The sequence below is a fragment of the Drosophila miranda genome, chromosome 4 (genome assembly GCF_003369915.1).
Source record: "Drosophila miranda strain MSH22 chromosome 4, D.miranda_PacBio2.1, whole genome shotgun sequence".
Classification (NCBI taxonomy): domain Eukaryota; kingdom Metazoa; phylum Arthropoda; class Insecta; order Diptera; family Drosophilidae; genus Drosophila; species Drosophila miranda.
In genome coordinates, this window is record NC_046677.1 from 19,488,145 (window position 1) to 19,512,120 (window position 23,976).

At 35.5% G+C, this 23,976-nt stretch overlaps 3 protein-coding genes across 7 annotated transcripts; 1 reads left to right on the forward strand and 2 right to left on the reverse strand.

Moving 5' to 3' along the window:
• Positions 1 to 779: 779 nt before the first annotated feature.
• On the reverse strand, positions 780 to 4,507 carry LOC108161611 (protein CEPU-1). The gene is made up of 8 exons (XM_017295910.2): positions 4,217 to 4,507; positions 3,851 to 4,030; positions 3,537 to 3,751; positions 3,360 to 3,476; positions 2,801 to 2,894; positions 2,453 to 2,580; positions 1,586 to 1,754; positions 780 to 952 (listed from the first exon to the last, which is right to left on the reverse strand). Exons 2-8 carry the CDS (start codon positions 3,888 to 3,890, stop codon positions 864 to 866), a joined length of 852 nt encoding a protein of 283 aa, XP_017151399.1. The 5' UTR covers positions 3,891 to 4,030; positions 4,217 to 4,507; the 3' UTR covers positions 780 to 863.
• A 1,262-nt stretch (positions 4,508 to 5,769) lies between these two features.
• Positions 5,770 to 10,225, reverse strand: LOC108161608 (FERM domain-containing protein 5). 3 transcript variants are annotated; one of them, XM_017295904.2, is made up of 8 exons: positions 9,897 to 10,225; positions 8,622 to 8,726; positions 8,525 to 8,567; positions 8,287 to 8,460; positions 7,327 to 7,706; positions 7,182 to 7,270; positions 6,911 to 7,128; positions 5,770 to 6,846 (listed from the first exon to the last, which is right to left on the reverse strand). In XM_017295904.2, the coding sequence occupies exons 1-8, from the start codon at positions 9,984 to 9,986 to the stop codon at positions 6,188 to 6,190; spliced, it is 1,758 nt and encodes a 585-aa protein (XP_017151393.1). In that variant the 5' UTR covers positions 9,987 to 10,225; the 3' UTR covers positions 5,770 to 6,187. The 3 variants fall into 3 exon arrangements, with proteins under 3 accessions (XP_017151393.1, XP_017151394.1, XP_017151395.1); XM_017295905.2 differs by lacking the exon at positions 9,897 to 10,225 and having other exon boundaries at positions 8,525 to 8,529; XM_017295906.2 differs by lacking the exons at positions 8,287 to 8,460; positions 8,525 to 8,567; positions 8,622 to 8,726 and having other exon boundaries at positions 9,897 to 9,970.
• A 1,970-nt stretch (positions 10,226 to 12,195) lies between these two features.
• On the forward strand, positions 12,196 to 23,266 carry LOC108161605. 3 transcript variants are annotated; one of them, XM_017295899.2, is made up of 17 exons: positions 12,196 to 12,419; positions 15,323 to 15,485; positions 15,553 to 15,666; positions 15,734 to 15,883; positions 15,938 to 16,024; positions 17,273 to 17,491; positions 17,555 to 17,672; positions 17,727 to 18,605; positions 18,667 to 18,804; positions 19,239 to 19,274; positions 20,031 to 20,243; positions 20,316 to 20,600; positions 20,661 to 20,719; positions 21,281 to 21,350; positions 21,404 to 21,799; positions 22,828 to 22,977; positions 23,036 to 23,266. In XM_017295899.2, exons 2-17 carry the CDS (start codon positions 15,381 to 15,383, stop codon positions 23,176 to 23,178), a joined length of 3,162 nt encoding a protein of 1,053 aa, XP_017151388.1. In that variant the 5' UTR covers positions 12,196 to 12,419; positions 15,323 to 15,380; the 3' UTR covers positions 23,179 to 23,266. The 3 variants fall into 3 exon arrangements, with proteins under 3 accessions (XP_017151388.1, XP_017151389.1, XP_033249497.1); XM_017295900.2 differs by having other exon boundaries at positions 17,555 to 17,648; XM_033393606.1 differs by lacking the exon at positions 12,196 to 12,419 and adding an exon at positions 15,021 to 15,165.
• Positions 23,267 to 23,976: the final 710 nt, after the last annotated feature.

The window sequence follows — 23,976 nt, forward strand, 5'->3', positions numbered from 1 at the left end:
AGGTAGGTGGACTCCTTTACAACTTCGGAGTGTGTTTTAACCTGCGCACCGAATATTCTCCTACCGCCACACGGCAGGACTCCCGACACTGACCATAACGCAGTAATAAGCCACGATCCCGAATATTGGCCATATTGGGATCATTTTTTTTTTTTAATTTTTGATATCTGACTTCAAATTCGTAATTATCGACCCCATAAACCCCACAGGAACGTATTTCAAGCGAATCCGATAAATTTTTAAAATAATTGTTCAACATATAACATTTTTAAGTCCCAAATCCATCAGAAAAAGTCGGTTCGGTTCGAAGCGTGAAAAAAGTGTTGCCTGGTGTTACCTATGTTTATCTACGTCATCGCTTGGATCTGATCTGAGTTTTCGGCTGCTGCATCTGGCGCACACTAATATATAAAAGCAGCTCCGACCACGATCATATAAACATTTACATATTCCTTACTAAACCTATTGTACGGTATTATTTTGGAAACAGGTGACATATTTCGATATCTTTCAATAAACAAATGTGTTGCTAATTAGCAATTTGTATTCTAACCCAGCAAAAATGTTCCTAAGGTTGGGTCAGTTTTAATCTACGTCCAGTATTGCTTCGCTATTATTACAGGTCCAATATCGTCAGAGATTCCCAACCCGTCTGTCAAGACAAGCCGCTAGATCTGGCTTGATAGCCAGGAGTGTTAACAAACTGCCATTACTTTTTTTTATAGCACTGTTTATATATCTCGATCCGGAAGTCCGTAACAAAATTAACCCATTTTTTTTTTGTATTTATGTGGCAAGGTATTTATTATTTACAAAACGATACATATGCTCTTGTATAATATTTTTCATACTTCAGTGCTAAGTTAATTAAATGCAAAAATGATTAAAATTATCAGAAAACAACTATAGGGAACTAATCTATCGCCTTTTTGTACGGCAGCAGGATGATCACCTATATGAAAAGAAAGAAAATAGCGCATAAGCTGTATAATTTATTTTGAAGCTAACTTCGGCGGCCGAAGCTTCAATACATTTAAATACTCATTTTAAAAAAGTTCTGAATTTTATTCGATTTTGTTTTATCTTATTGGATTAAAATTTTATTATTTTTTGTTTAGTTTTTCTATTATATTTTAATTTGTTGTCAAAATTACGAAACATCCTTACAAGAGTGTGATTTTAAAATGATTATGTTTCAAGAATATGACTTGACTATTATAAAAAACAAAAATAAGTATGGACTTTTATTTGAAATTGATTTAGTGACAACCAAACATAATAATCAGATGAATATAATAAGGTTTGCTAGAGCCACCGTTAAGAGAAGGCACAAATTCATGATATTTCAGAGTGCGGATTTTTTTTCGCTAGGTGTGCCCATAATGTCTGGGATTTGTCGGTTGTGAGTTTTTTCATAGAGATATACGAACATAAATAAAAAAATATTCGTTTAATAATTGGAATGTTTAAAAGAAAGATTAGGACGATGCTTTTTGTAATTAATTGTATATTTTAGAGCGAAATTCAAAACTTTTTTAAATAAGATAATCCTCTGAAAAACTATAAGAAAGGAAATAGTGCTTACCGATAAGTATGTGAACATTTACTGACTTGGGGTTTGCATTCGACGGTAAGCAAGAATATTTCCCTGAATCGGAAAGCTTTGCTCGCTGTATCAAAAGATATGAAGTAGTTATGTCTCCCTTTTCAGTTATAACTGATACTCCTCCTCGTGGCGAATCATAATTTATATCCTAGAAAATAGGAAACGTTTTATTGAAGATATTAACTTTTAATTATTATATGCTATAAGGAAAGAAACACTGCATTGCACATACTTATGTATATATGTATATGTATGTATATATGGATGGGAAACGCATTTAACGTCACCTTAGCCGTTTAGATTTTAGATTTTTAGATTTAGATTAAGAATCCATAGATTTTTATGACCGATAACTTAAACGAGCTACAGAGCTTTTTCAGCAGCGTATATTTGCGATCTACTCACTTAAAAGGCGACGATGTTAGGTTTAATAAATGTGGGTTTTTTCGGTGGTTTATAGTATATCGAAAAAAAAACGAAAGGTATGCGGATTTGATAGCGATAGAGGATTAGATCGATTCAAGACGGTGTTGAAGACACGGGGGGTCGGTTCAAAATTGTGTTGGTTTATTATCTATTCTAAGACAATGGAACACGTGCAATACTCAAGTGCGAGATCCAGACTATTTAGGAGCAGGCGTTCTGAATTACCCGTGCCCTAATGCACTCGAGGCTTCGACTAAAGTGCAGCAGATCGAGAAAAAAAGGGTCGAGATAAAAACGCGAGAGTGTCTGCATGGGCTGCTCCAGGTTTTACTTTACGTTTACTGATTTCATTTACTGCTGCACCACTGGTTATTCATTAATGTAACACTATTATGTATAATATATTTTGTATATAATTACCTGATTATTGTGGGTCCAATGCACTGTAAGGGGTGGATCGGGTAAATGTTTTACGACACACGTTAAATTCACCGTTGATCCCAAGTCAATATACAATTCAGGGCCTCCAGGAATAGAAGTAATGGGTTCTATAATTGATTAAAGGCGAACAGTTCAATAAATAAATGACAGATTTCACAGGCTTTTACTTCAAATAAAATACAACACCGTGCAATTTATTTTAAAATTTTATTTTCCGTTCGAATTACGTTTCGACAGTTCTCCGTATTGAAACTGACTATTTCTAGTGAATGGCACGACAAACCATTTTCCCATTTGTTACGATATCAAATATGCTCTTGAACTTACCTACAACTGAAAATATCATGGTATAGCCAACTGGAGGTGTGGTTGAAACCTGACATTCGTATATTCCGGAATCTCTGATTTGTGCAAACATTATCTAAAAAATGTAAAGTGTTAAAATTAAATTGTATAAAAATATGTATATAAATTGGAGGAGAAATCTCTTTTGGATGTAGAATGTCTTATGATATCCCTGTCTTGCAGACTAGGTTGGACTTGATAAATCTTGATTAGATCTGATAAAATATGACTGAGAACTAGGCATCAAACAAGACGAAGAGATGAACGGACATTGAGACACAGGAGTCAACACAATCCATTAGAAATTCGACTCGTCTGGACTTATAATGAACAAACTAGGTTCCTGGCTGTTGCTTTGTTACACCAGTTACAACAGTGCATACAAAAAGCGTCCTAATTGTAAGATTTATTGGGATAATGTAATCCCATTAAGTTCAACATGTGTATTACAAACTTTTTTCTAAGTAACGGGAATCTCATGTTCGAGATATCGACATTACAGGAGTCTCTTGCTTTGTTCATGTTTCTGCATTTCACACACCTGTAAAGACCAGTCTCCAGTCTGTTTATTGTAAATGGAAGTAAATCGCTGGTCCGATGTATAAGTGCTTTCAGACACAGTTAATAGATGTAAATCCCTATGACGTATCCATGATACCTGTTTTATAAAGTATATTAAAATATTTTATACAGATAATAGTGTTAACTGATGACGTACCGTTTTATTGCCCAGATTCTTTATTCGACAATTCAGGTGTCCCGTTTTTCCAACTAGAGATGTCACATTTTTGGTTGCAGAAGTATCAAAATAAGGTCCTCTATTCAGCGCCTTATTAATGTTCGCAATATATTCATTACTTATATTTGCAGATTCTACTATTGTTACTTTTTCATCAAAATATGTATTTTGTGGGGACGCTTCTCGTGAAAGTACTATATAAAAATGTTTCATAGAAAAACGATTTAATGTGCCACAGCAATTACTAGTTAAATACATATATACTCAATTGAATGATTGACAGTAGAACTTACAAATATATACAATCATCCGATAAGTCCAATAGTAACGCATTTTTAATTCTCTATGCTAACATTATAGCATCAACTGGACACAATGTTTATTGAAATATGCACACAGACATATGTATGTAATTATTTCTTCCTCTTTGGGTTGGACATGCGCACAATAATCCTCGAGTAAAAACATTTTGACTAAAATATCAACATTTTTAGTTCACTTTGTGTTTTAATAATTTGATCTAAGAATTTAAAATCTATGTTATCGATAGCTAATTTAAAGTGGTCGACAAGCATTCGCACAGGCTGCGGTCGTAATAATATCCTATATTATGTACATTTTTTGTTTAAACAACAAATACTTTTAATAAAGTCGCTAACCTGGATGTTCGATAAGTCAAGGCGGTGAACTTGCTGGTTTTTTTTGTGTTTAAAAACTTTGTCGAACTTCAGCGAGCGCCAAACGTTTTCTTAGAGGGAGCGTGAGTTTATAAAAGTTAACCTCAGGCGGCTGCCTGACTCTCCGCGTAGAGTTGACCGCCTAAACGTACCACCAATCTCCTTCGATCTGAACCACTAACTCTCTTACATAAAATCTTCGAAGTGACACCGCTAACATCGAAGAAGTACTCCAAGAGAAAGTCAAATACTACATATGTACATACAGTTGGTCCCAGCTTATTTGATACAGTGCATTTTTTTAACTTAAAGTCTGTTTTATATCGAAAGTAGAAAGTTTATCGATTAATCGGACTAAATAAATCCGGACATGGTGATGCATATTTAAAATGTTAATTCTAAGAAATGGAATTCCCAGAAAGTACGGTTTTTGGCGAACAAGGTAAAGATTACGGGTAGATTAAGGCACCCAGCTTATTTGATACAAACTCTTCTATGTACAAATTAAAATAACCATATCCTCTATGTTGACTGACCATATACGAGATGCTTTTTATCTTACGATTTTTTGGCAAAAATTTGCAATATTAGGTAAGTAACATTTTTTAAATATGCTGACGACAGGCCAGCCCCTGCAATTCTTTCTTTAATATTTTTTCCAGCAGAATATAAGTTTCACTTCTAAGCCCGGAGTTACATTCGGCTGTGTCAAAACACATATATGTACTTTATCTTGGTATGTATGTTTTGGGATCGCAAGTAGTTGATGTTTATGTCTTCTGTCATTTTCCGCCCCAGTGAACAGTCGATATAAATTCAGGTTTAAATGCGGCGTTCAAACATTCCGCCAAATTTTCCGTAGATAACTACGTTGAAGTCGAATACTATTTGTATTCAAGCTATATTGAGATGCGTCGCGTCAATCGCTTTTTAATGTCCCTACCTGCTGAGATGATCAATTGCCAAAACTCGGCAAAATTGGCGTGCGAGATCTTCCCCTCTGGGTGACCACCGATGATCGCCACCTGCAGATCAAAATGTGATCTTAGCCTGGTCACAATTTTTTATATTTCGCTCGAGTTGATTCCATTGCTTCGGGGAGTCGCCCTTCCCAGTCAGACCAGTCTATGGTGACTTCTTGGCGGTCACTGTGCTACAATCGTGGATTCTCCCCCTGTTTCCTGGCAGCCCTTTTCAGCCAGACCGAACGACTATGCGATTTTGTCCACCCTCTTTGTCCACTGTTGCACTGTTATCGTTTTCAGTCTAGGCCAGCAGGAGATAGAATTGATTTCCTTGCATTTTACTCCGTAAGTTGGCCAGCCTTTTTTCTGCGACTCCTCGTTATGTCCATTTCTGTCTTTTACATTGCATGACCTGTGGAGTCAACGAGAGTCTCTACCTGAATTAGCTGCCACGAAATTAACCCTACCCCGAGTTTCTGCCCATAAGGCCATCAATAAAGTGACACGAAGAAAAATTCACGCTCACACAGAGTTAAAAAAAATATATACAAATGTTGTGCAAAACAGGTATTATTTTAAAACTGTTTTATTCAATGTGGTATAAGATTATTTAGTAATAGAGAAACATAATGTACAGATAGATAAGCAAGTTTTTTTTATCATCTAATATAAATCTATTAGACACGTTTTTAATATAAGCATATGCCACGGTACATTTTTAATGGAAGCTGTGTGTGTCAAAGAAATTACACTTTACAATCTACCTTACTAGATTTAAAGGATCACAGATCATTCTTCTCATAAAAAAGTAGGCCGAAGGGTCTACAAAAAGAAATGTAAGGATTTCAATTTAATATTCATTATGAGAAATATAAGAATATAAGGAGCATATGTTTATAGCATTATTTAATATATACATAGATTCTAAAGATGTTTTTGATGTTAATCAAATCTTAAAATCTTTCTTACTGATTACTTAGCAATAAATTTAATCTTTTCTACCAAACTTCTGTAAAAAAAAATCTTTCAAAGGCTGATAATAGTGGAAGCGTAGGCAAATCATTTCAGGAGAATTGCGTATTTGCTCAAATAGATCTGACTCTGACTCCATTATAAATACAGCTGTTCCAGCCATCGCGAAAGCTACGAAAATAACCGATGGAATAAAAGCATGCAATAAGCGAAATTTTCGAAATGTTTTCGCACTATGAACTGAGTTTTTATGCATGTTCGAAAAATTATCAACTTTCTTAGTGACTGTCATACCGGCTGATGAATTCGAGTTAGGATTAGGTAGTGAATAGTACTGTTTGGACGCGTAGCCAGTGTATTGCTTTGTATTTTCTTTATTTTTTCTGGCCTGATCATAGCCACTACCGAATTCAGTGGAAGAATGTTCGATCAAATTTCGGTATGGAAGTCCAGTCAACGGATTTGTCAAATAGTTGACATTCTCAATGTTTGACGAACGTAGACGAGCCTCCTCGCAAACGGGCTCTAAAATAGGCATTTGAATACATCCATTGCTATCGATTAAGCAAGTGCTCTGATCCTGGTTGTGAGCGCCAAAAACATGATTGCGATTCATTGGTATAATGGAGGAGCCCAACGGTTCAGACATTGTGGAACGAGGTAAGCTACTGTAACCTAATTAAAAAATAAAAATATATAGTTTTAGTTTTATTTTGAGATCAATGTCGCATTAGTTTACGTATTTGTGATAATTCTCCCTGGGGACTAGAAGGAGTGGCTGGAACACTGCTCGCCTTTCGCTTACTCGAACTTGAACCATTTATTTTTTGCTCGCGCAGTGCATTTATATTTTCAGTTAGTATTTCCCGCTCTGTTCGACCAGTGTATCGAAATTTTGTACCCCAAGAGAAAAAACCTCCACCAGAAACGACAGCAGCATTTTCACTATTGGGCAGTCTGCAAAGATTAACCAATGAATGCATTCATCTGTCCAATTAGACCACACTTACGTAAAAAACAGCATTTGTTCGATGGCACATCTCCACAGATAGCGACAAGCAGCGCCTGAAGGGCATTTAAATCCAATAGTGTGCTTTTTCTGTAAATCAGAACAAACTATAGAAGAAATACAAGACTTTTAATTGTTATACATACAGGTTCACGGCTCGCATCAGTATAACTTAAATGTGCAATAAACATTTTCCCTTCAAAGTTAATTTTATGCACTTCGTTCCAACGGAAATGTTGTGAACGTTTGCCTGCAATGAACGTGCTAATACCCGAATTATTAATACCAATATAAAGCTGCGATCCACGGTGATCTTTGACAGGATGGGGTTCAATTCCATAGGTTTCCAGTGTGCGAGCTATACCCAGAAAGTCATAGATAGCTAAGAAAGAATCCTGCCCAGCCTCTCGCTTTTTGTGGAGTTCAATTATTTTCTTTTCCAGACTTTCCGTTTGACGCAGGGCCAATTCAAGGGACGAAACATAGTCGCCTATATGAATCTTCTCATTATAGTCTCCAAGTTCCTCTGTAATTTATATATATAAACATACAAATGTGTGAATTTCTATTCCAAAATACAAACTATACAAAAGTGAAGTAAAATATCTGTACGTATTATCATTATTTTTATTTTTGTACGTATGGAAAAAAATGGAAAAATACTGTATGAAACATTTAATTAAGAAAGCCTTAAAACTGGGAGACCAGTTTGGACATGAACAACCAGACAGACGAATATTGCTACAACAACATAATGGGTATACCAATTCATTTTTCAATGATTTAAACAAATTGAATTTGATTGATTTTTGCAAGAGTTTAGGGGCTCGATCGGAGAGAGAGCTATATTTTAATATGTTCTTTCAATAAATTTACCAAGAAAAAAATCAAGAAGTCCTCACACAAAAAATGGTCCATTTAAAAAATCCAGGAAACAAGCTCTGGCCAAAAAAGGGTTCTTGAAAATTAGTTGTGTGTAAGTTTGAAAAAAGTACTGGGTCTCAGTCTGAACAGTCTTTTACAAAAATGTTGTGCCTATGCTAAATAAATAAAATAAATCATAAATTAATAATTGTGCGTGTGTAAACTCTTAAATTATGATTTACCTTGTACAATTAAAGCACCTAACGCGGCTGCCTCACCAAAGGAGCAGTACAAACGTCCGTGTCTTAAATCTCTTTTTAATTGTTTATACAACATAATTCGAGAGATCCCAGTAAGACGAAATGGATCAGCGGGGTAAAATTTTACTCTTAATGAGAATAAAATGGGATCCAGTTCTTTTAATCAAATGAAATTAAGTAAATATATGGAGATACTTCAAGCGAATTTGTGATAACTCACCCTTACTTTGTTTTATTAAAGATTTGGCCAGGTCGAGCCAGTGCTATTAAGAAGTTAATAGGTTTATTCGCACATACTTTTACTCATATAAACTTACTCTTTGTTTTGACGAATCGACATATCGCAAGCCGAAGTAGTCTTTCTCTTTTATATTTAATTCGCTACATAAGTAGTCCAATAAATAAATTCCTTTGTGGAAAGCCTGTTTTGAGCAGTTCATTAAATATTTAGATAATTGTTTGTATGAAAGCGGATTTATGTCATATAAATATAAGTAATATAACTGCGTGGTTCCACTGGGCCGGATAACCGGATCACTATAAGTGCAATGTAAATTTTTTTAATGTTTTTTTTTTAATGCTGAGGACGACAGAAACTTTAAAATTCCATTGGAAAAGAACAACTTCTTACATGGGTTTTACATTATGGCTTTTTGAGTTGTTTTTTTTTTACCATATCGTACTCTTTTGCCTCCTCAAATCGGACGTCTTTATTAATTAACCAAAAACGAAGAATCGTTGAGAATGACCATATCTAGCAGACTGCCGAATCTGGATCAGATCGAATTATTATTATAGCTAGAAGGAACAAATCGATTTTTAGTGGCTACGCAACGCTGTCCGAACATTCGTCGACATTTAATGAGTAGATCGCAAACATACGCTGCAGAAAAAGCTCGGTAGCTCAACAACATGCATGTTCGACACGCTTATACTGTCATGATGACGTTCGAGCGCGAAACATAGTGACTTTGGCTTCGCCGAGAAGCAAGATGCTCAAGATGCAGCAACTGGAGTACGACGATGCCGAAGGGGCTTACAGCTTACAGATGTCGTCCTGGATAAAGACGCTGACCAACTCAGCCACCGTCCGGAGTCTGGAGGTGCTCAAGCGCAAGGCGGAGAGCATTAAGGATCCGCTGTGGCGATACTTCTTGCGCGAGATGACCAGATGATGCAGACGGCAATACTGTAACGCCCTATTCTGGCAGGACGAGAATAACAGACCAACCACCATTTTTCCATGCTCGCGGAGGATGAATTCATCCAACCCATGAATTCATCAAGAACTGGCCACCCAGGATTATCATGTGAAAAATTAACTCCGCCCAGGACACTGTGATAAACGATTCATGCAATGTTTCAAGGTGTATTGGTACTACTAGGCTATAACCAAAAACATATATGTACATATGTAAATACAAAACATATATATGCACATATGTATGTATGGGCTCGGAGATGCTTATTTATTATTTTAGAATAGCGCTCCAAGGAAATGCAAATGTAGCCCATGTATTAGTTTAATTAAATCCATACACTTGTAATTTATGTGATCAGAATCCATATTTTTTCCAAAATTCAAAACTCACCTGAAATTCGCATTCTACTACGTCAGAATCATCGAGTAGACGAACTGTGCATTTATACACCAGACTTCCTTCTTGCTTACTTTTAAACATTTTGTTTTTGGTAAAAACTTTCAAAATTGCAACCGATACAGAATACGTTTATTTCCAATTTAAAAAATAAAAACCTTGTAGTCATTAATTTTTATAATATCAAAATATTTCGATAATGTCCTTTTTCGTCCTTTTTTCAGTTGAGGGTATTTTAGGGTTGGTTCATAAAAGCAACCACTGAACACGTTTGACAAAAGTTAAAATAAGGTCATCACAACGAAGTACTACTGAAACTATTTCACTTGTATTCAGTCTTTTTATTTGGTGAAGATACTTACATATATACTAGTACAGTGCAAGATTAGACAGTGAGACAAGGCTTATAAGCGATATGGAAAAGAATGCAGTGTGAGAGAGAGCTATATACTATGTATGCCTAAAGGCTAGTGCTCAGATCACTATACTGTTTAGTCAGCTGTTTTTTTTTTTTAGGTACTTTAAGGAAACTAAGAATAATGTTATGAAAAAATTAACATAAGCACAAAATTACTACTAGTGGGATCTGCTACTCTTGCCACAGCGGAGAAGAAGGACGATTGCCGAAGAAAGCACCACCAATATTGGGTAAATCCACGTTAGCTGAAAGGAAACCACAAGGTTCGATTTTGTAGAGACGTGGGAATTTTTATTCAGATATCTATATGTGTATCTATATGCAAATTTTTCTAACAATTATTTCGTAGTTGAAAAATGTGTCGCTTTTGGTCTACAAAATAATTAATCGATCTGGTTACTACGCTTTACAAAAAAATGTATACTTTGTATGCAAGAAAGCATGAATGTGGCGCTGAAAGATATAGAAAGCAGGAAAAATTCTAAATTAATAACATGCGTTCCGAGTATAGTATTATTTTATTATAATATATCAATCAACTGCCTCATTTAAATTCAATTTGTCTTTCTTATTGCAGTTTTATAGCCGGCTTGCTTCCCTCCATTTCATATTGTGCCTGCACTGCCTGTTTGTCGGCTTAAAGCTTAGTACTCAGATCAGCAAAATCAGATGGAAACATCGACCGAATCAGGGATGAAATTCGTGTGGGAACAATAATTAGTAATGGAAAGCCAACCGATTAATACTGGAATAGCAAAGATCGTACTTCCTGGGCACGAGCGAAATATGTAAATCTTCCAATATATAGAAATACAATATAACGCAATGCGCAGCAGCGATATATTTGAAACGGACATTTATAGTGCGTTTTTGACGTAGGTGATTTACAGCCTAACATCTGAATTGATATTTCCCAGCATTTCATTCTTGGTTAACTTTCCGTGCAGATCTAAATCTGGTCGGCAAAATAAAGTGAAAACTCAAAATTACAAAAACCATTTCCATCGTTCCATCGTTTGCAAAAAAAAACTAGGACCAGTTCTTCCCGGCCTTGACGATGAAGATCTCTCTCCCCAAGCTCTAAATCCTTTGGATATGTACCCAGTGATGAGACTGCTGACTAATTGGATACTGGCTGGCCTAACGTAAGATTTCAAGGAATTGATTTAATGGCTTTACTTAATTGATTTATTCAGTTTTGGGCAAAATTCTTATTTTTTTACATAAAATATGCATACTGGTATAGTGGTGGCAAAAAGGTGCGTTTCATTTGGTTTTGTTCTTTTTTCCAAATATTTCAGGCCTGTTCTGCCTAACAAAAAAACTAAAAGATCAAAAATCGAATTTTGGTGCGTTAAAATGATGGCTTAATGAAAAGGAGCAAATATACGCATAATCTTTGCACCAAACACTTTAAACTAATTTCATCACTAGATCAACCATTTTATTAATTTCGTTGATTCATAACACAAAAGCACAATAACTCAGTTTTGGGCTAGTGTAAACAAAAATTCTGAGTTATTGAGTTACATCAACTATCAATAGGTAACTCAGGTCAGTGTAAATATATTTTTAACCTTTATAGAATTTGTATAGGTGTTCTGAGAAGCAAAAATAAATTGTCGGTCCTTCCAGCACGAACATATATATGTTAATATTATTATATTGTTATCGAACTGCTGATACCACAATGAAACAACAGAGAAACAATTAATTCATACTCCGAAACAATGATTTGCCGTATATCTTACAAACCCCCATATGTGTCAAACAATACCACTATTGAAGTAAAGTGTGGTGGAAAAGATCATTATGGCAGCGATATTTTCAATATAAGTGCGTGTACATGTAAATTATCGATAGTTTTTTTTTAATTTGCAAATATATTCGTTTGTATTGCGTATATTTTCGGGCTTATAAGTTTTGTTTGATACATATCAAACCAAGTAAATAGCATAACTTACTATACAAAATTAAAAGTGCAAGAGAGATCTTGGAAACAATTTGGAATCACAGAAATACACTTAATATTTACTCATAGTGTATAGAGAAAATTTCGGCTTCACACCTACAATCATACGTGTTACGTGTACATATGTGTACGTATGTGTTTTTATATATTATTTGTTGATATTACCTGTTAGGTGAATATTATTTCTGCTTAATTTATTTCTTTACATATTGCAGTAAATGCGAAATTTGTTTCAATATAATTTGAAAATCTTGTTCCAGCAATGCGATTTTTAGGGTATCAACTACATTTTTAAGTTTATTGAATGGTATGCGTTTCAATAAATAGTTGTGGCATACATTCATATTTACACACATATGTCTGCATACGCTTTATGTACACACAAAGAAGGTTGATGGTCAATTTTTACTTTGTGCACAAATACCTTAAAAAATGGTCTGTTTCATTTTCTACGTCAAGTAGTTACACATATGAAATATGCATAAAATATATTTTAATACGGAATTCTAGTCCCTAATAAAAATTAAGTGGGAAAAAATATATCATAAGGTTTTTGTCATGAAAAGACAGCAAAAACGTTTGCAGAAGTTACTTTTCCCTCTGACACTTCAAGCTCAATGCCTTTATACCATATTAACATGTAGTGTACATACATATGTACTGTTAATACAAATACAGTCATGGAAAAATAATAGAAACGACATATGTATTATTTTCGTATTCTTAAACATTTCCTTCCGCGAATTTTTTTTGTTTTAAGTTTAATAATTTTAATTGAAGGTGTGTACAGAAATGTATCAAAATAATTAGAACAGCAGACTTAAATCTAGGAAAACAATTCGTGTCTTTAAAGGCTAGGTGATTAACTTCTAGCTTGAATATTTGGTTGTGCCCCCGCAATTTTTAGTACCTTCGGAGCGCCTACGACCCCAGTTTGCCACAAATGGATGGATCTCCATATCATTCGGATTAAACTTTCATTCCTAAAATCATTTTTTGTTTACTTATAGCCACCAATTCTTTTCTTTCGATCGAACTATTGGCAATGAGTATAGGTTTTTTTTATTAGCCGCGCAGGGCGAGTGGAGTGATCCCAACTTGATTTGGGCGGTGCAGAGAAGCTCAAAGAACAGAGCTGCTCCAACTAGAATGTCAACTGGTTGGGACTTGCAGAACTTCCGATCCGCCAAATGTATGTTGGAGATCATGTTTCAGCATGGTAATCGTAATGGTGGGAGCAACTAATGCCGAAATGGACGTGGTATATATTGACGCGTGTGATTCCAGTTACATGTCCACGCAACATCCTTCGGACATGGCCCTCGAATAGCTGCAACTGTTGACCTAGACTAGAAGTGATAAGATGCACCTATGATCCAGAATCGAACAGGGCACGGCAAGGAATCAATGTACTAGAGCTACTAGAGTCCCACAACAGAGGGGACTGTGACTCAGAGCCATGAGCGACGTGGCTGACGATGCTGCAGTACGTTGAACGTCAGAATTTGAGAGTTGAAACAGAATGGATTGAGAGGAGTTGAACGGAGACTCGAAATTAAGTACCATGTGATATTCAATCGGGAACGACATGAACTTTGATAATGGCGTGCTCGGAGGCAGTTGGTGCACAGATGCCGAAGTCGAGGAGAAAGTCAATTATCAATTATGGAGGAAAACATGCTCCAAAACACCGAATACTGACCGTAACCACTGATAAATTCCAGCAGTCAGAGTTCACAGTTTGAAACAAACTGAACAGGTGCAGCGGACAATAACAATGGCATACACATTGGCTTCAACCTGACCTCTCAGAATCACTCCAACTAGATTTTTTCTTCTATCAGTTAGGCATTTTTTCCATTCTAAAATTTTGAAGTGGTCACATATTTGTCACATATTTGTTCAACGCACAATTTAGTGCTGGTGGAGCACGATTATGTAGAGCATCCGATGTATCGATACCCGAATCGGGCTGCTTTAGCTGTTTGCACGAAAACGCAATGTGTTGTTGTCCTAACTATGTGTTGCAGCTACCGTCGGTTTTTTAATAATAATATATTTCGAGTTACGGAATTTAACTGTAAAATGTGGCCTTCAGATGTTTAATCAAAAGGCTGCACCTTAACCGTTTATCCATCGACTTTTACAAACGGTACCTTAAACGACGCCCAATTAATACACCTATACAACAAAAATACAACTACATAAGAAATTTATTTATTTTGACTCTTCCCGAGTTTTCAAAATAAAAATTTTGAAAAAATGTACCTTAAAAAATTATTCATTTTGAATTTGAAAGATTAATATTTTCCAGACGGTAAGTTTAAGCTACAAAATGTTTGGGTCTGATTTAAAGCTGGATTGCAGAATTGAAAAATTCAATAAAACCAGGCGTAAAGTATCTTGTGCGAACAAAGAAATATTACCTCTGCAAGACAGCAGATAAAACCTGGGTAAAGGCAGTTATTTCGTGCCACTTTTAATTACAAATGTAGGAGCAACAAATTACCAATTCTTTTTGAGTATCAGGTATTAAAAAAATGCGAAACAAATTTTACAAATTCCCATATTTTTATAATAATCAACTTAAGACGAATTTTGGATGGTAATGTCAAAGTACTTATCACAGAAGTTAGCAAATGTTGTCATTTTATTCAAAAGCCCGATTATAATCAGGCAGGCTCCGGATTTAACTTCTTTCTTTTAAAAAACCCCAAATTTGGTGCTCTCGCTTTTAAAAAATGCAATATTTTTTACGTTTTTAAAATGGACACATTTCCTCGCCGAAATGAAAAGTGAACAAAAGGAATCTTAGTTGCAAAAAGAAAAAAAAAACTTGTTAGTGCATTAACATAAATTGACAATATTAACAGGTAAATTTAGCTTGTGCCTTCTTTATAAATATTTTTTTTGCATAGATAGTGTACATAAATTAGGATAAGTGGCACAACTTTTACATATAAAAGACGTACTTAATCGCTTTCTAAAATTTCATAACAAAATATCTATAAATACATTTTTCTGCATCAGTTTTAAAGTGATCGATTGCCATCATACCACTGCGAACTCTTTGTTAATACACTGAAAAATGAACGGCATGAGCAACAATGATGACTCAGTCGAGTGTCCTTTGTGTATGGAGCCGTTTGAAGTAGACGATCTGACCTTCTTTCCATGTACCTGCGGATACCAGGTAGGCATAACTACTATATAAGCACATATGTACAAATCTATATAGAGATATATACATTTATTTATAGATTTGTAGATTCTGCTGGCACAGAATCCGCACGGACGAGAACAAGTTGTGTCCGGCATGTCGAAAAGAATATCCTGAAAATCCTGCGGACTTTAAGCCACTATCACAAGAAGAAGTAAGTTGATTAACTTACTTATTTAGTACAAAATTTTGAAATAGTACAAATAATTGCGATTTTTTAGATGATAGCTTTTAAGTCGCAAAAGCGTCAAAGGGATCAACAACGGAAGCACAAGATAACAGAGAATCGAAAACATTTAGCAAACGTACGTGTGGTTCAGCGGAACTTGGTATTTGTAGTGGGCTTGCCGCCTCGACTTGCGGATGCAGACGTATGTCACAATTTTAACTAAAAAGCTTACAAATTACTAAAAGATATTTTTTAGATATTAAAAAAGCACGAGTATTTCGGAAAATATGGAAAAATTCATAAAGTCGTAATAAACCCGAGCACCACATATGCCGGGGTGCAGGTAAGATTTGTCAGATTCAGGAACTTTTTTTAGACAAATACTGCAATGCACGAGTAAGACATTTTTGTATTTTTCATTCGGTGATATAATCATACCACTGCTAGCGGAACTAACTCTTATTAAACAAAAGAATGGCAGACCTAATAGAGACATAAAGCAATGCCATGTTGTTGAAAATGAGGAAATCTTCTTAGACTAAAAAATTAACAGTGCTCAATGTTAAAGTAAATGTTAAAAGAGCTGGCTCACATCTGCGGGTACCCTCTCATTTTTTAGTTTTCCTCTCTTGTTCGTCTTGCTTGGCAGATGACCCCTTGATTCGATATATTGGTGGTTAAGAAATTTCCTCAATTCTGCGACCGGTTTTTAAATCGTGTGGGATCCAACGCGAACACACATTTTTTACCACGGTGTGATCATGCAAACTTTTATTGATGGACGTCATTCTAATGCCTTAGGATGCCTCACTCTCACGGTATCTGACATGACGATCTTGCTCAATTAATGCTCTCACAGCATCAATATTTTATGGCGACACAACTGATTTTGGGCGACCTTCTCAGGATTTGTCCTGTAACGAAGGGCGTCCACATTTGAGTTCGTTGTACTGCGTTGACTTAACATTGTTGTCTCTTGGGGCGCACACAGACTCCGTGTGGTTTTGTTATAGTTCCGAGGTAATGATTGTTGTGACATTGTAAATAAACATTATATATGTAATATATAATATAATATAATTCATTAAAATTCATACTTTTGGACACAATGGATTGGGTTTACGTCTATTTTTTGTGTTGGCATTAACTATAATTTTTAAGGGACTTGTACATACATATGTATATTAGAATAGTTAAAGTAGAATTTTTGTGTTGAAAACAATTTATACCCGGTACTCGAAGAGTATAGGGGTATATTAGTTTGTGGTGGCAGTGGATGTGTGTGAACCCAGAAGGATCTTGATCGGCATCAATAGCCGAGTCGATATCTTGCTCTTGCCACGCTCACGCTCGTTTTCTTTTGCAATTAAGTTTCGTTTTGGTGTATAAAAAGGAAAAAGTGGCGTTTTGCTAACACCGGAAGTACCGTTTTCAAAAGTAAATCGGAAAGTTTTTGTAAAAGTGAAAATTGGAGCTCGGCCGATTAGTTATTTTTAAAGATTTTTGCTTGCACTATGCACATATCGTTTATCCACATTGTTTAATACTCGGTTACCTACTTGTTGATCTAAAATATTTGTTTGACTTAAAGGGTCCATCAGCGTCTGCCTATGTTACCTACGTTCACAACGCAGATGCACTTCGGGCTATACAAAGTGTTAATAACATTGTGATAGATGGTCGCCCTATTAAAACCAGCTTGGGGACAACAAAGTACTGTAGCCATTTCATGAAAAACCAACAATGTCCTAAAGGCGATTGCATGTACTTGCACGAGCTGGGAGATCCCGAAGCCAGCTTTACAAAAGAGGTTTGATATACTTCTTAAAAGGTGTGAAAGGTCTATGAACATTTTATGTTTATTGTTTTAAAGCAAATGCATCAGGGAAAGCACCAGGATTACGAAAAACGTTTACATGATGCTCTTATTGCATCTTTTGGACAGAATTCACCAGGAATTGTAAACGGTAATGGAACTCCAAAAACCAATGGTAATTATCTTCAAGCAAATAATGCAATTTTAATATACATATACTCATGACTAGCATCGAATGCGACGGCGTCTTCAGTCACACCTTCGTCGTCGTCTGCGTCGGCTGCAAGTAATGCCACAAATGCAGTAAATGTTCAGCAAAAAGAAGCTTGGCCTAGTTTATCCGTCTCGCCAATTAATGGAAAAGAGGCCACTGCAAGCACTAACAACACTAATGGAAAAAATAAAAAAGACAAGTTTCGAAATGAAAAAACCAGACACGAAAAAGTTAAATCCAAAAACAAAAATAGTGGAAGCTCAACTTCGAATATATCAAACAAGGAAAACTTTATTCCAGACCCCAGACATATTGAAAAACTTACATCTACAACTGCGGATACGAAAACAAGTGCAAACACCTCATCCAATCTATCAAGAACAGAGAGAAATAAAGACAAAGAGTCTTACCATGAGCCTATTTCTAATGAACAAAAGGAAAACAAACAAAATGTTAAAATTTCACAAACAAAAACCGAGGTCGAGTGCGTAAAAGACAAGGATAATTCAATTAAACTGAAAAAAAGGGAAAGCTGTGAAATCATGTCACAACAAAAAAGATCGTCTTCTAGCGTGCAAAGGTCGTTGAGCTCTTGTAGTGAAAATAGTGAAGGGCATGTATCAGAAAGCAGCGTGAGTGAAAAGAGTTTACCTGATGATTACCAGGAGAACAAGTGCAATATTTCGAGTTCTGAAACGTACCAAGAGAATATAAAGAATGTAGAAAGCATCAATACAAATAGGGAGTCAGTGAATGTCGACGGTAAAACAGTATCAGAGTGTAAATCACTAGTAAACGAGAATGTAAGCCCAGCTGTAAGCAGCACTATTAATAATGGGCTCTATTCAAGAGAAAGTCCATTGAATCCACCAGATAACGGAAACCAATTGAGCGGTATGAAACAAAATCAAAAATATAAAAAATATCATTTATAATGATTTAATATTTATTTCAGATGAACTTTCCAAGCTAAACATTTTCGATGATACAATTAGTTTTTTTTCGTCATCAGCAGCATTCCAGCAAACTCCAATTTTAAAAAATAGACAAGAAGTGGAAATGCGTCAGTCCCATTTGCCGGACTTGATCAACGGTAAGATTCACATTTTATTTGACTCCATGAAATATTTATGATTATCAGGGTCGGTTCATCTGCTTTTCCGTCTGTTTGTTTCTATGCACGGCAGTCCTTACCATATTAAAAAGCTTATAGAGCGATTTAGTCTGCAAAATTTACCCCAATAGTACGTATTTTATAGTCAAAGATCGTAATCGAAATCTGGCCTAGCAGATGCGGTAAACTATTGTTGTGAAACAAATCTTTTATTTAATTATTTTAAGCTAGTAAGCTTTTCACTATCTGAAGCGCTTATTCAGTTATGGAGGCGTTGTTTCAAGTTTAATGATTTCACTGCCAGCAGAGCCGGCTGCTGATGTCAAAATATTTTAAGAAATTTAATTTAATTTAATAAAACTTAACTTTTTTTCTCTTTTTTTCCGGTTCTACTTGTCATTGTACAACTTCAGATATTGATGGAAATCAAAAGGCCTCAAATACAAATGGTAATTATTTATTATTATATATTGTAAAGTCAGATTATATGCACAAGTATATTTTATTTTTCAAGAAGTGTAATAAGTAGTTTTGAAATAGAAGAATCTACTAATTTGAGTCGACAACATACATGTATGTGCACTAGAGTTAGCGCAACAAATGTGTCGGAATATATGGTCTCAGGGCCTAAAAATGTTCCTTTTGGTGTAATCAAAATAGAGGTGACGACTTGAGCTCAAAGTTGAAAAATACAAAGGTATATTCTGAAATTTTCAGAGCGGCAATTTATTTTTAATATTCTAGAACATAAAAGAAGTCATTCCTGTCAGAGCGATATACATATAGAGTAGCTGCAATAGGACCATCGAACAAATATCATATATTTCAACCTCTAAACGTTGTCGAGTTATTTACTTACCCAAAAGGAAAAGGAAAGAAAAATTTTGAGACCATGAGACTTTTTAAAATTATACTTCTATTAATTACCCCAAACTTAATGTGCACATATTTCTTGTATATATGTACTTTCAAAGAGTGAGTTTGATATTTTCCCTTAGTTTTCATGCGATCTGGAAATAAATTGTATTTCTAAATAAATAAACAAATTCTAGTATTCTAGTCTGTCAGCCTTAACGAAATGTTCTAAAATTGAGCGTCCGCTAATCAAGGGTTTATTACTATTATTATTATTTCACTTGCAATTCACATCACACAAAATATTCAAAATTTATATTATATTGGAAAATTCTTTTTGTAATTTTAAGAATGGGAGGAAGCTTTTAAAAATGTAATGCTTCGGAACAATAGGCAAGTGGAGGAGCAACTTGTACAGCAACAAAATCTACAACAGCACCAGCACCATTTTCATCAGCAAGTACTGCAACAACAGGAAGAATTCCTTCGTATGCACGAATTACAAAAGAGAAACGACTTGGCAAATAATATTGCGCTGACGCAAGCAAATACTCCTAATGCTGGTAAGTTTTAAAATCCAGTTTAAAGAATGTTTTGTTATATTCAACTTATATGATGTTTTTTGTTTGTTTTAGATATCCTTAGTCATTTTCGTGGCAATAACTCAATTGATGCGAATAGAATTCAAGTCCTGCAGCATCAATTGCAACAGAATACCGGTGAAAATGGGCTTTCGGCAAATAATGCATTTGGCGGCAATATGTCAAAGTTTTTTGACTTTCATAAAAGTCAACAGCAGTCCCACCAGTATCCTTATGGTCATGCCAACCAAGTCACGGGAAATGCGGATGTGAGTGATCAACAACGAGTAACATCACTACTGGAAAACGGTCGACAAAATTCCCCATATGTTGAAACAGGTAAGTTTTAATGTGTGTAAATTCGATCAAGCGAGAATAAATTTTACTTTATCATTCAAGGACTTAACACGAAATCGCAAACTCAAAAGCAAAGGTTAATTGGAATGTTTGAAACTTTGGTAAGTTTTATTCTTTAAAAATTCAAGTTTCAGATTCGTAGTTTCAGACAAGCATAGATTCGAAAGGATTCCGTAAACGAAAATAGTCACTCAGGCAGGATCAGGCAGAAACTATAGTCACTTTTTTTGTACAGAAATTCTAGCGACTTCCTATTTACGATGAGGATAATTTGGCGCCTGTCGGCCTGTGACATCCGTCACTTTAGCCACCTTCCAATCGGCTTTGCGATAGTTGGGACTGCAGACCTGCAGTATCCGGAGAACAAACGAAAGATTAATATAATAAAGAAAACAAATTGAATCCATTTAAGGCAGTAAATGTAACAATCTATTTATTCTATTAATTTTTTCGGAGACGACGTTATCCAATATTGTGCATAGCTGAGTGCTTTCTTGTTAAAAAAAAAACAAAATTATTAACAAAATTAATAATTAATTTAAAACATACAATACAGTATAGTGTAACCGTAGAGCATCTTCAGAAGCTAGCGCAAAAAAAGTCGCGCCGTTGACTATTTCTTCTTAACGAGTTTTGTACATTATTTCATTAATTTTTTACAGTCCCAGCCTCCAAACTCGCAATCTCAACTAAATCGGTATTCTCAAAGCACTATTGTTGATGATGATTTAGGTAAGGTTATTAGAAGCTTTAACTGATTTTGAATTTAATAGTATTTTATTTAGGTTTCGATCCTTTTATTGAGACTCAAAAAGGACTAGCTGAGCTTATGGAAAATGAAGTTGTTCAACAACAAAGTATTAATAATGGAAACTCCGCATTAAAATTACAACAGCAAGCACAAGCTTCACATCAGCAACGTCTTGATAACATTCAACGGGCTCGAATGCCGCCTCCGGGCTTCAATCACATGAATTCGTTAGGTTTCGGGGGTCCATCTAGACTGCATTCTAGTAAAATGATGCCATTTTTGAACAGCAGTTTAGTAAAAAATAGTACCCAAGCCCAGCACCAAGTGCCACAGGTAACAAATTGGAATGCGAATTTACCAGCAATACACCCAAGTCAGGGACAGCACATTGGAGATGCACAATTACAACATCAAATTGCTCACAATAAAGGTATGTATTTGTATACCCTACGTAGACTTTATATAAGTCTATAGGAAGTCTGCTTGAATGGCATAAAAAACTGCATTCGAATCATCAAAGCTCAAAATAAATTCAGTGAATTCAAATGCTACGTCGATAGAGCACAGTGTGCTCACGACATAACTAAATATAAACATTCAAATTTAAATATTCAGATTTAAAAATCGAACTTTGACAATATCCAGAACTATCAATAAAATAGCTGGTTTGGCAACAGTGCACAGTGGGTCAAACGGCCAATCTATCTGATATAAACTCAATTTTCGAAATTCGAACGCGTTTTTTTTGTTTTGTTTTTTTATTAGATTGTTTAATAATACATCATGAACCCTATAAATAGTTTTTATTTTATATTTTTGACATCGATATTTATAAACTTGTACCCTCTCTAAGTATACATAGGTTTTTAATTTGTAACTTAGTGTAATGAATTTATAAAGGGAAGGCGTCGAGAAGTGATCTCTGGGAATACAGTGATCTGTCCTCTCTGGTAATTGTGGGAAACTCGTCAAGATTCCGCAGGGTACTAACGTTTCCATGGTTTCCATAGTTTAGTTTCTCTCATTCTTAGAGGGCAAAGTGATGTTGACTTCTTTGCCACAAGGACTACAGGAAGAAGGTGCTGCATGATATCCAGGGCGTCACCTGGGGTAGGCCCTACGGCATTTTGAGAGGACTACCGAGCTCCTTCGCGGTTGTATTCTTTATATTTAAATAGCTTGGCATGTTTGGTCCCACGAGTAGGCGGGTTTGGGTTAGTCGCCCGAACTGAAGGTTGGCAGGTATCTAGAGTCCGCATATTAGCGACTGAAATTTTATTTTCACAGATACAAATGTAGCTCTGACATTAATTCTTAAAAAATAGCGGTCCGAGTTTTTTTTGGTTTTGGGTTCTTTGAGGACAATTGAAAAATATGTTTGCATCAGACTGCAACAAAAGTGAAGTTGTTGCATTTCATGTATAACAATCTACTACTTTAATTTTGTATCTTTAACAGTTTATAGCTATCCTGATTGGACTGCAATGGATCCAGCTATACTGTCATTCAGACAGTTTTCATCTTTTCCACAAAACCAAATACCCCCACATCCTCAACAACAGCAAGACATGTTTTTACAACATTTGGTTCAACAGCCAAATTCTCAAGGTAGTAGTTTATTCTGAAAAAGGGCAGCTAAATATTCATTATATGGTGTTTTTTTTAGGTTTCAACACTCAACCACAACCACTTCTTTCTGGAATGGCCATGCCCAATAATATTCTAAATGGACAACAGCTGACACAACCCCAGGTCAATGCCAATGTTCAAGGCATGCTTGAGTTTTTAAAAAGCCGCCAATTTGTTTAGCAACATATATATATTTGTTTATTTGTATTCTTTATTAAATACTTATTAAATTAAAGATAGATAAAATAAAATTCGAAAATTATGAACATATTGTTTTGTGTTCTTAACTTGTTTATAAGCTCACGATTTTAGACATAACTTTCGTTTAGAGCAGGCATTACAAACGGCTTAAGATATATTTATTTTTAGTTGATACTATTTTTTAAATTAAACCTCCAGGTGTCCTCGTTAATCCACCATTTGGCAGGTTGAGAGGAATTGCAGCCTCTCACTGCCAGTGAGAGTGGCGATCTAACATGTGTGGCAGTCTATTCTGTTTCTCTCGGGCCTCTAGCTCTAGCCGGATCTCCAAACTCATAACATCGTGGACAAATGCTTCCTTCAGCTTTTCGGCATTTTGAACTTTTCGTTGCAGTGAGTCTGCAGTCTGAACCTTTGCCTTTACCTGGCGGGCACCTTTCTTCCTGAAAGAATGAGGCAGCTGAACAGCTAGGAACTTGGACGTAGTTTCGGTCTGAATTGTGGCGTCGATCTTTTTCATTGCGATTTCGTTGTTTGATGCGTAAATCGAACTCACGTACCCGTTGTCAGCGTTTTCACTTACAGACAATTGCGCATTCCCATATTTTGGAACTCTACTTGAGGTCGCCCCTTATAGTGAGATTTCGAAATCTCGAATCCATTATTTTTTCGGATATGCTTTAATCTTTATATCTAATCTATAAAACCATTGATCTTTTATCTCCCCAGAAAATCGGTTGGTGCAGGCGTCAATGTCTGTCGCGAATACCCTGCTAT

Bases quoted from the DNA above. Each gene is read 5' to 3' on its own strand.
- LOC108161608 (XM_017295904.2), bottom strand. From the start codon at position 9,986: ATGTTTAAAAGTAAGCAAGAAGGAAGTCTGGTGTATAAATGCACAGTT. The intron at 8,727-9,896 runs GTGAGTTTTGAA...TGCTCAAAACAG, and splicing joins TAGTAGAATGCGAATTTCAG to GCTTTCCACAAAGGAATTTA. The intron at 8,461-8,524 runs GTGAGTTATCAC...TTTGATTAAAAG, and splicing joins TTTAATAAAACAAAGTAAGG to AACTGGATCCCATTTTATTC.
- LOC108161605 (XM_017295899.2), top strand. From the start codon at position 15,381: ATGAACGGCATGAGCAACAATGATGACTCAGTCGAGTGTCCTTTGTGT. The intron at 18,606-18,666 runs GTATGAAACAAA...TATTTATTTCAG, and splicing joins TAACGGAAACCAATTGAGCG to ATGAACTTTCCAAGCTAAAC. The intron at 21,351-21,403 runs GTAAGGTTATTA...TATTTTATTTAG, and splicing joins TATTGTTGATGATGATTTAG to GTTTCGATCCTTTTATTGAG.
- LOC108161611 (XM_017295910.2), bottom strand. From the start codon at position 3,890: ATGCGTTACTATTGGACTTATCGGATGATTGTATATATTT. The intron at 3,477-3,536 runs GTACGTCATCAG...TTTATAAAACAG, and splicing joins AGAATCTGGGCAATAAAACG to GTATCATGGATACGTCATAG. The intron at 1,755-2,452 runs GTAATTATATAC...CCTATTTTCTAG, and splicing joins ATTGGACCCACAATAATCAG to GATATAAATTATGATTCGCC.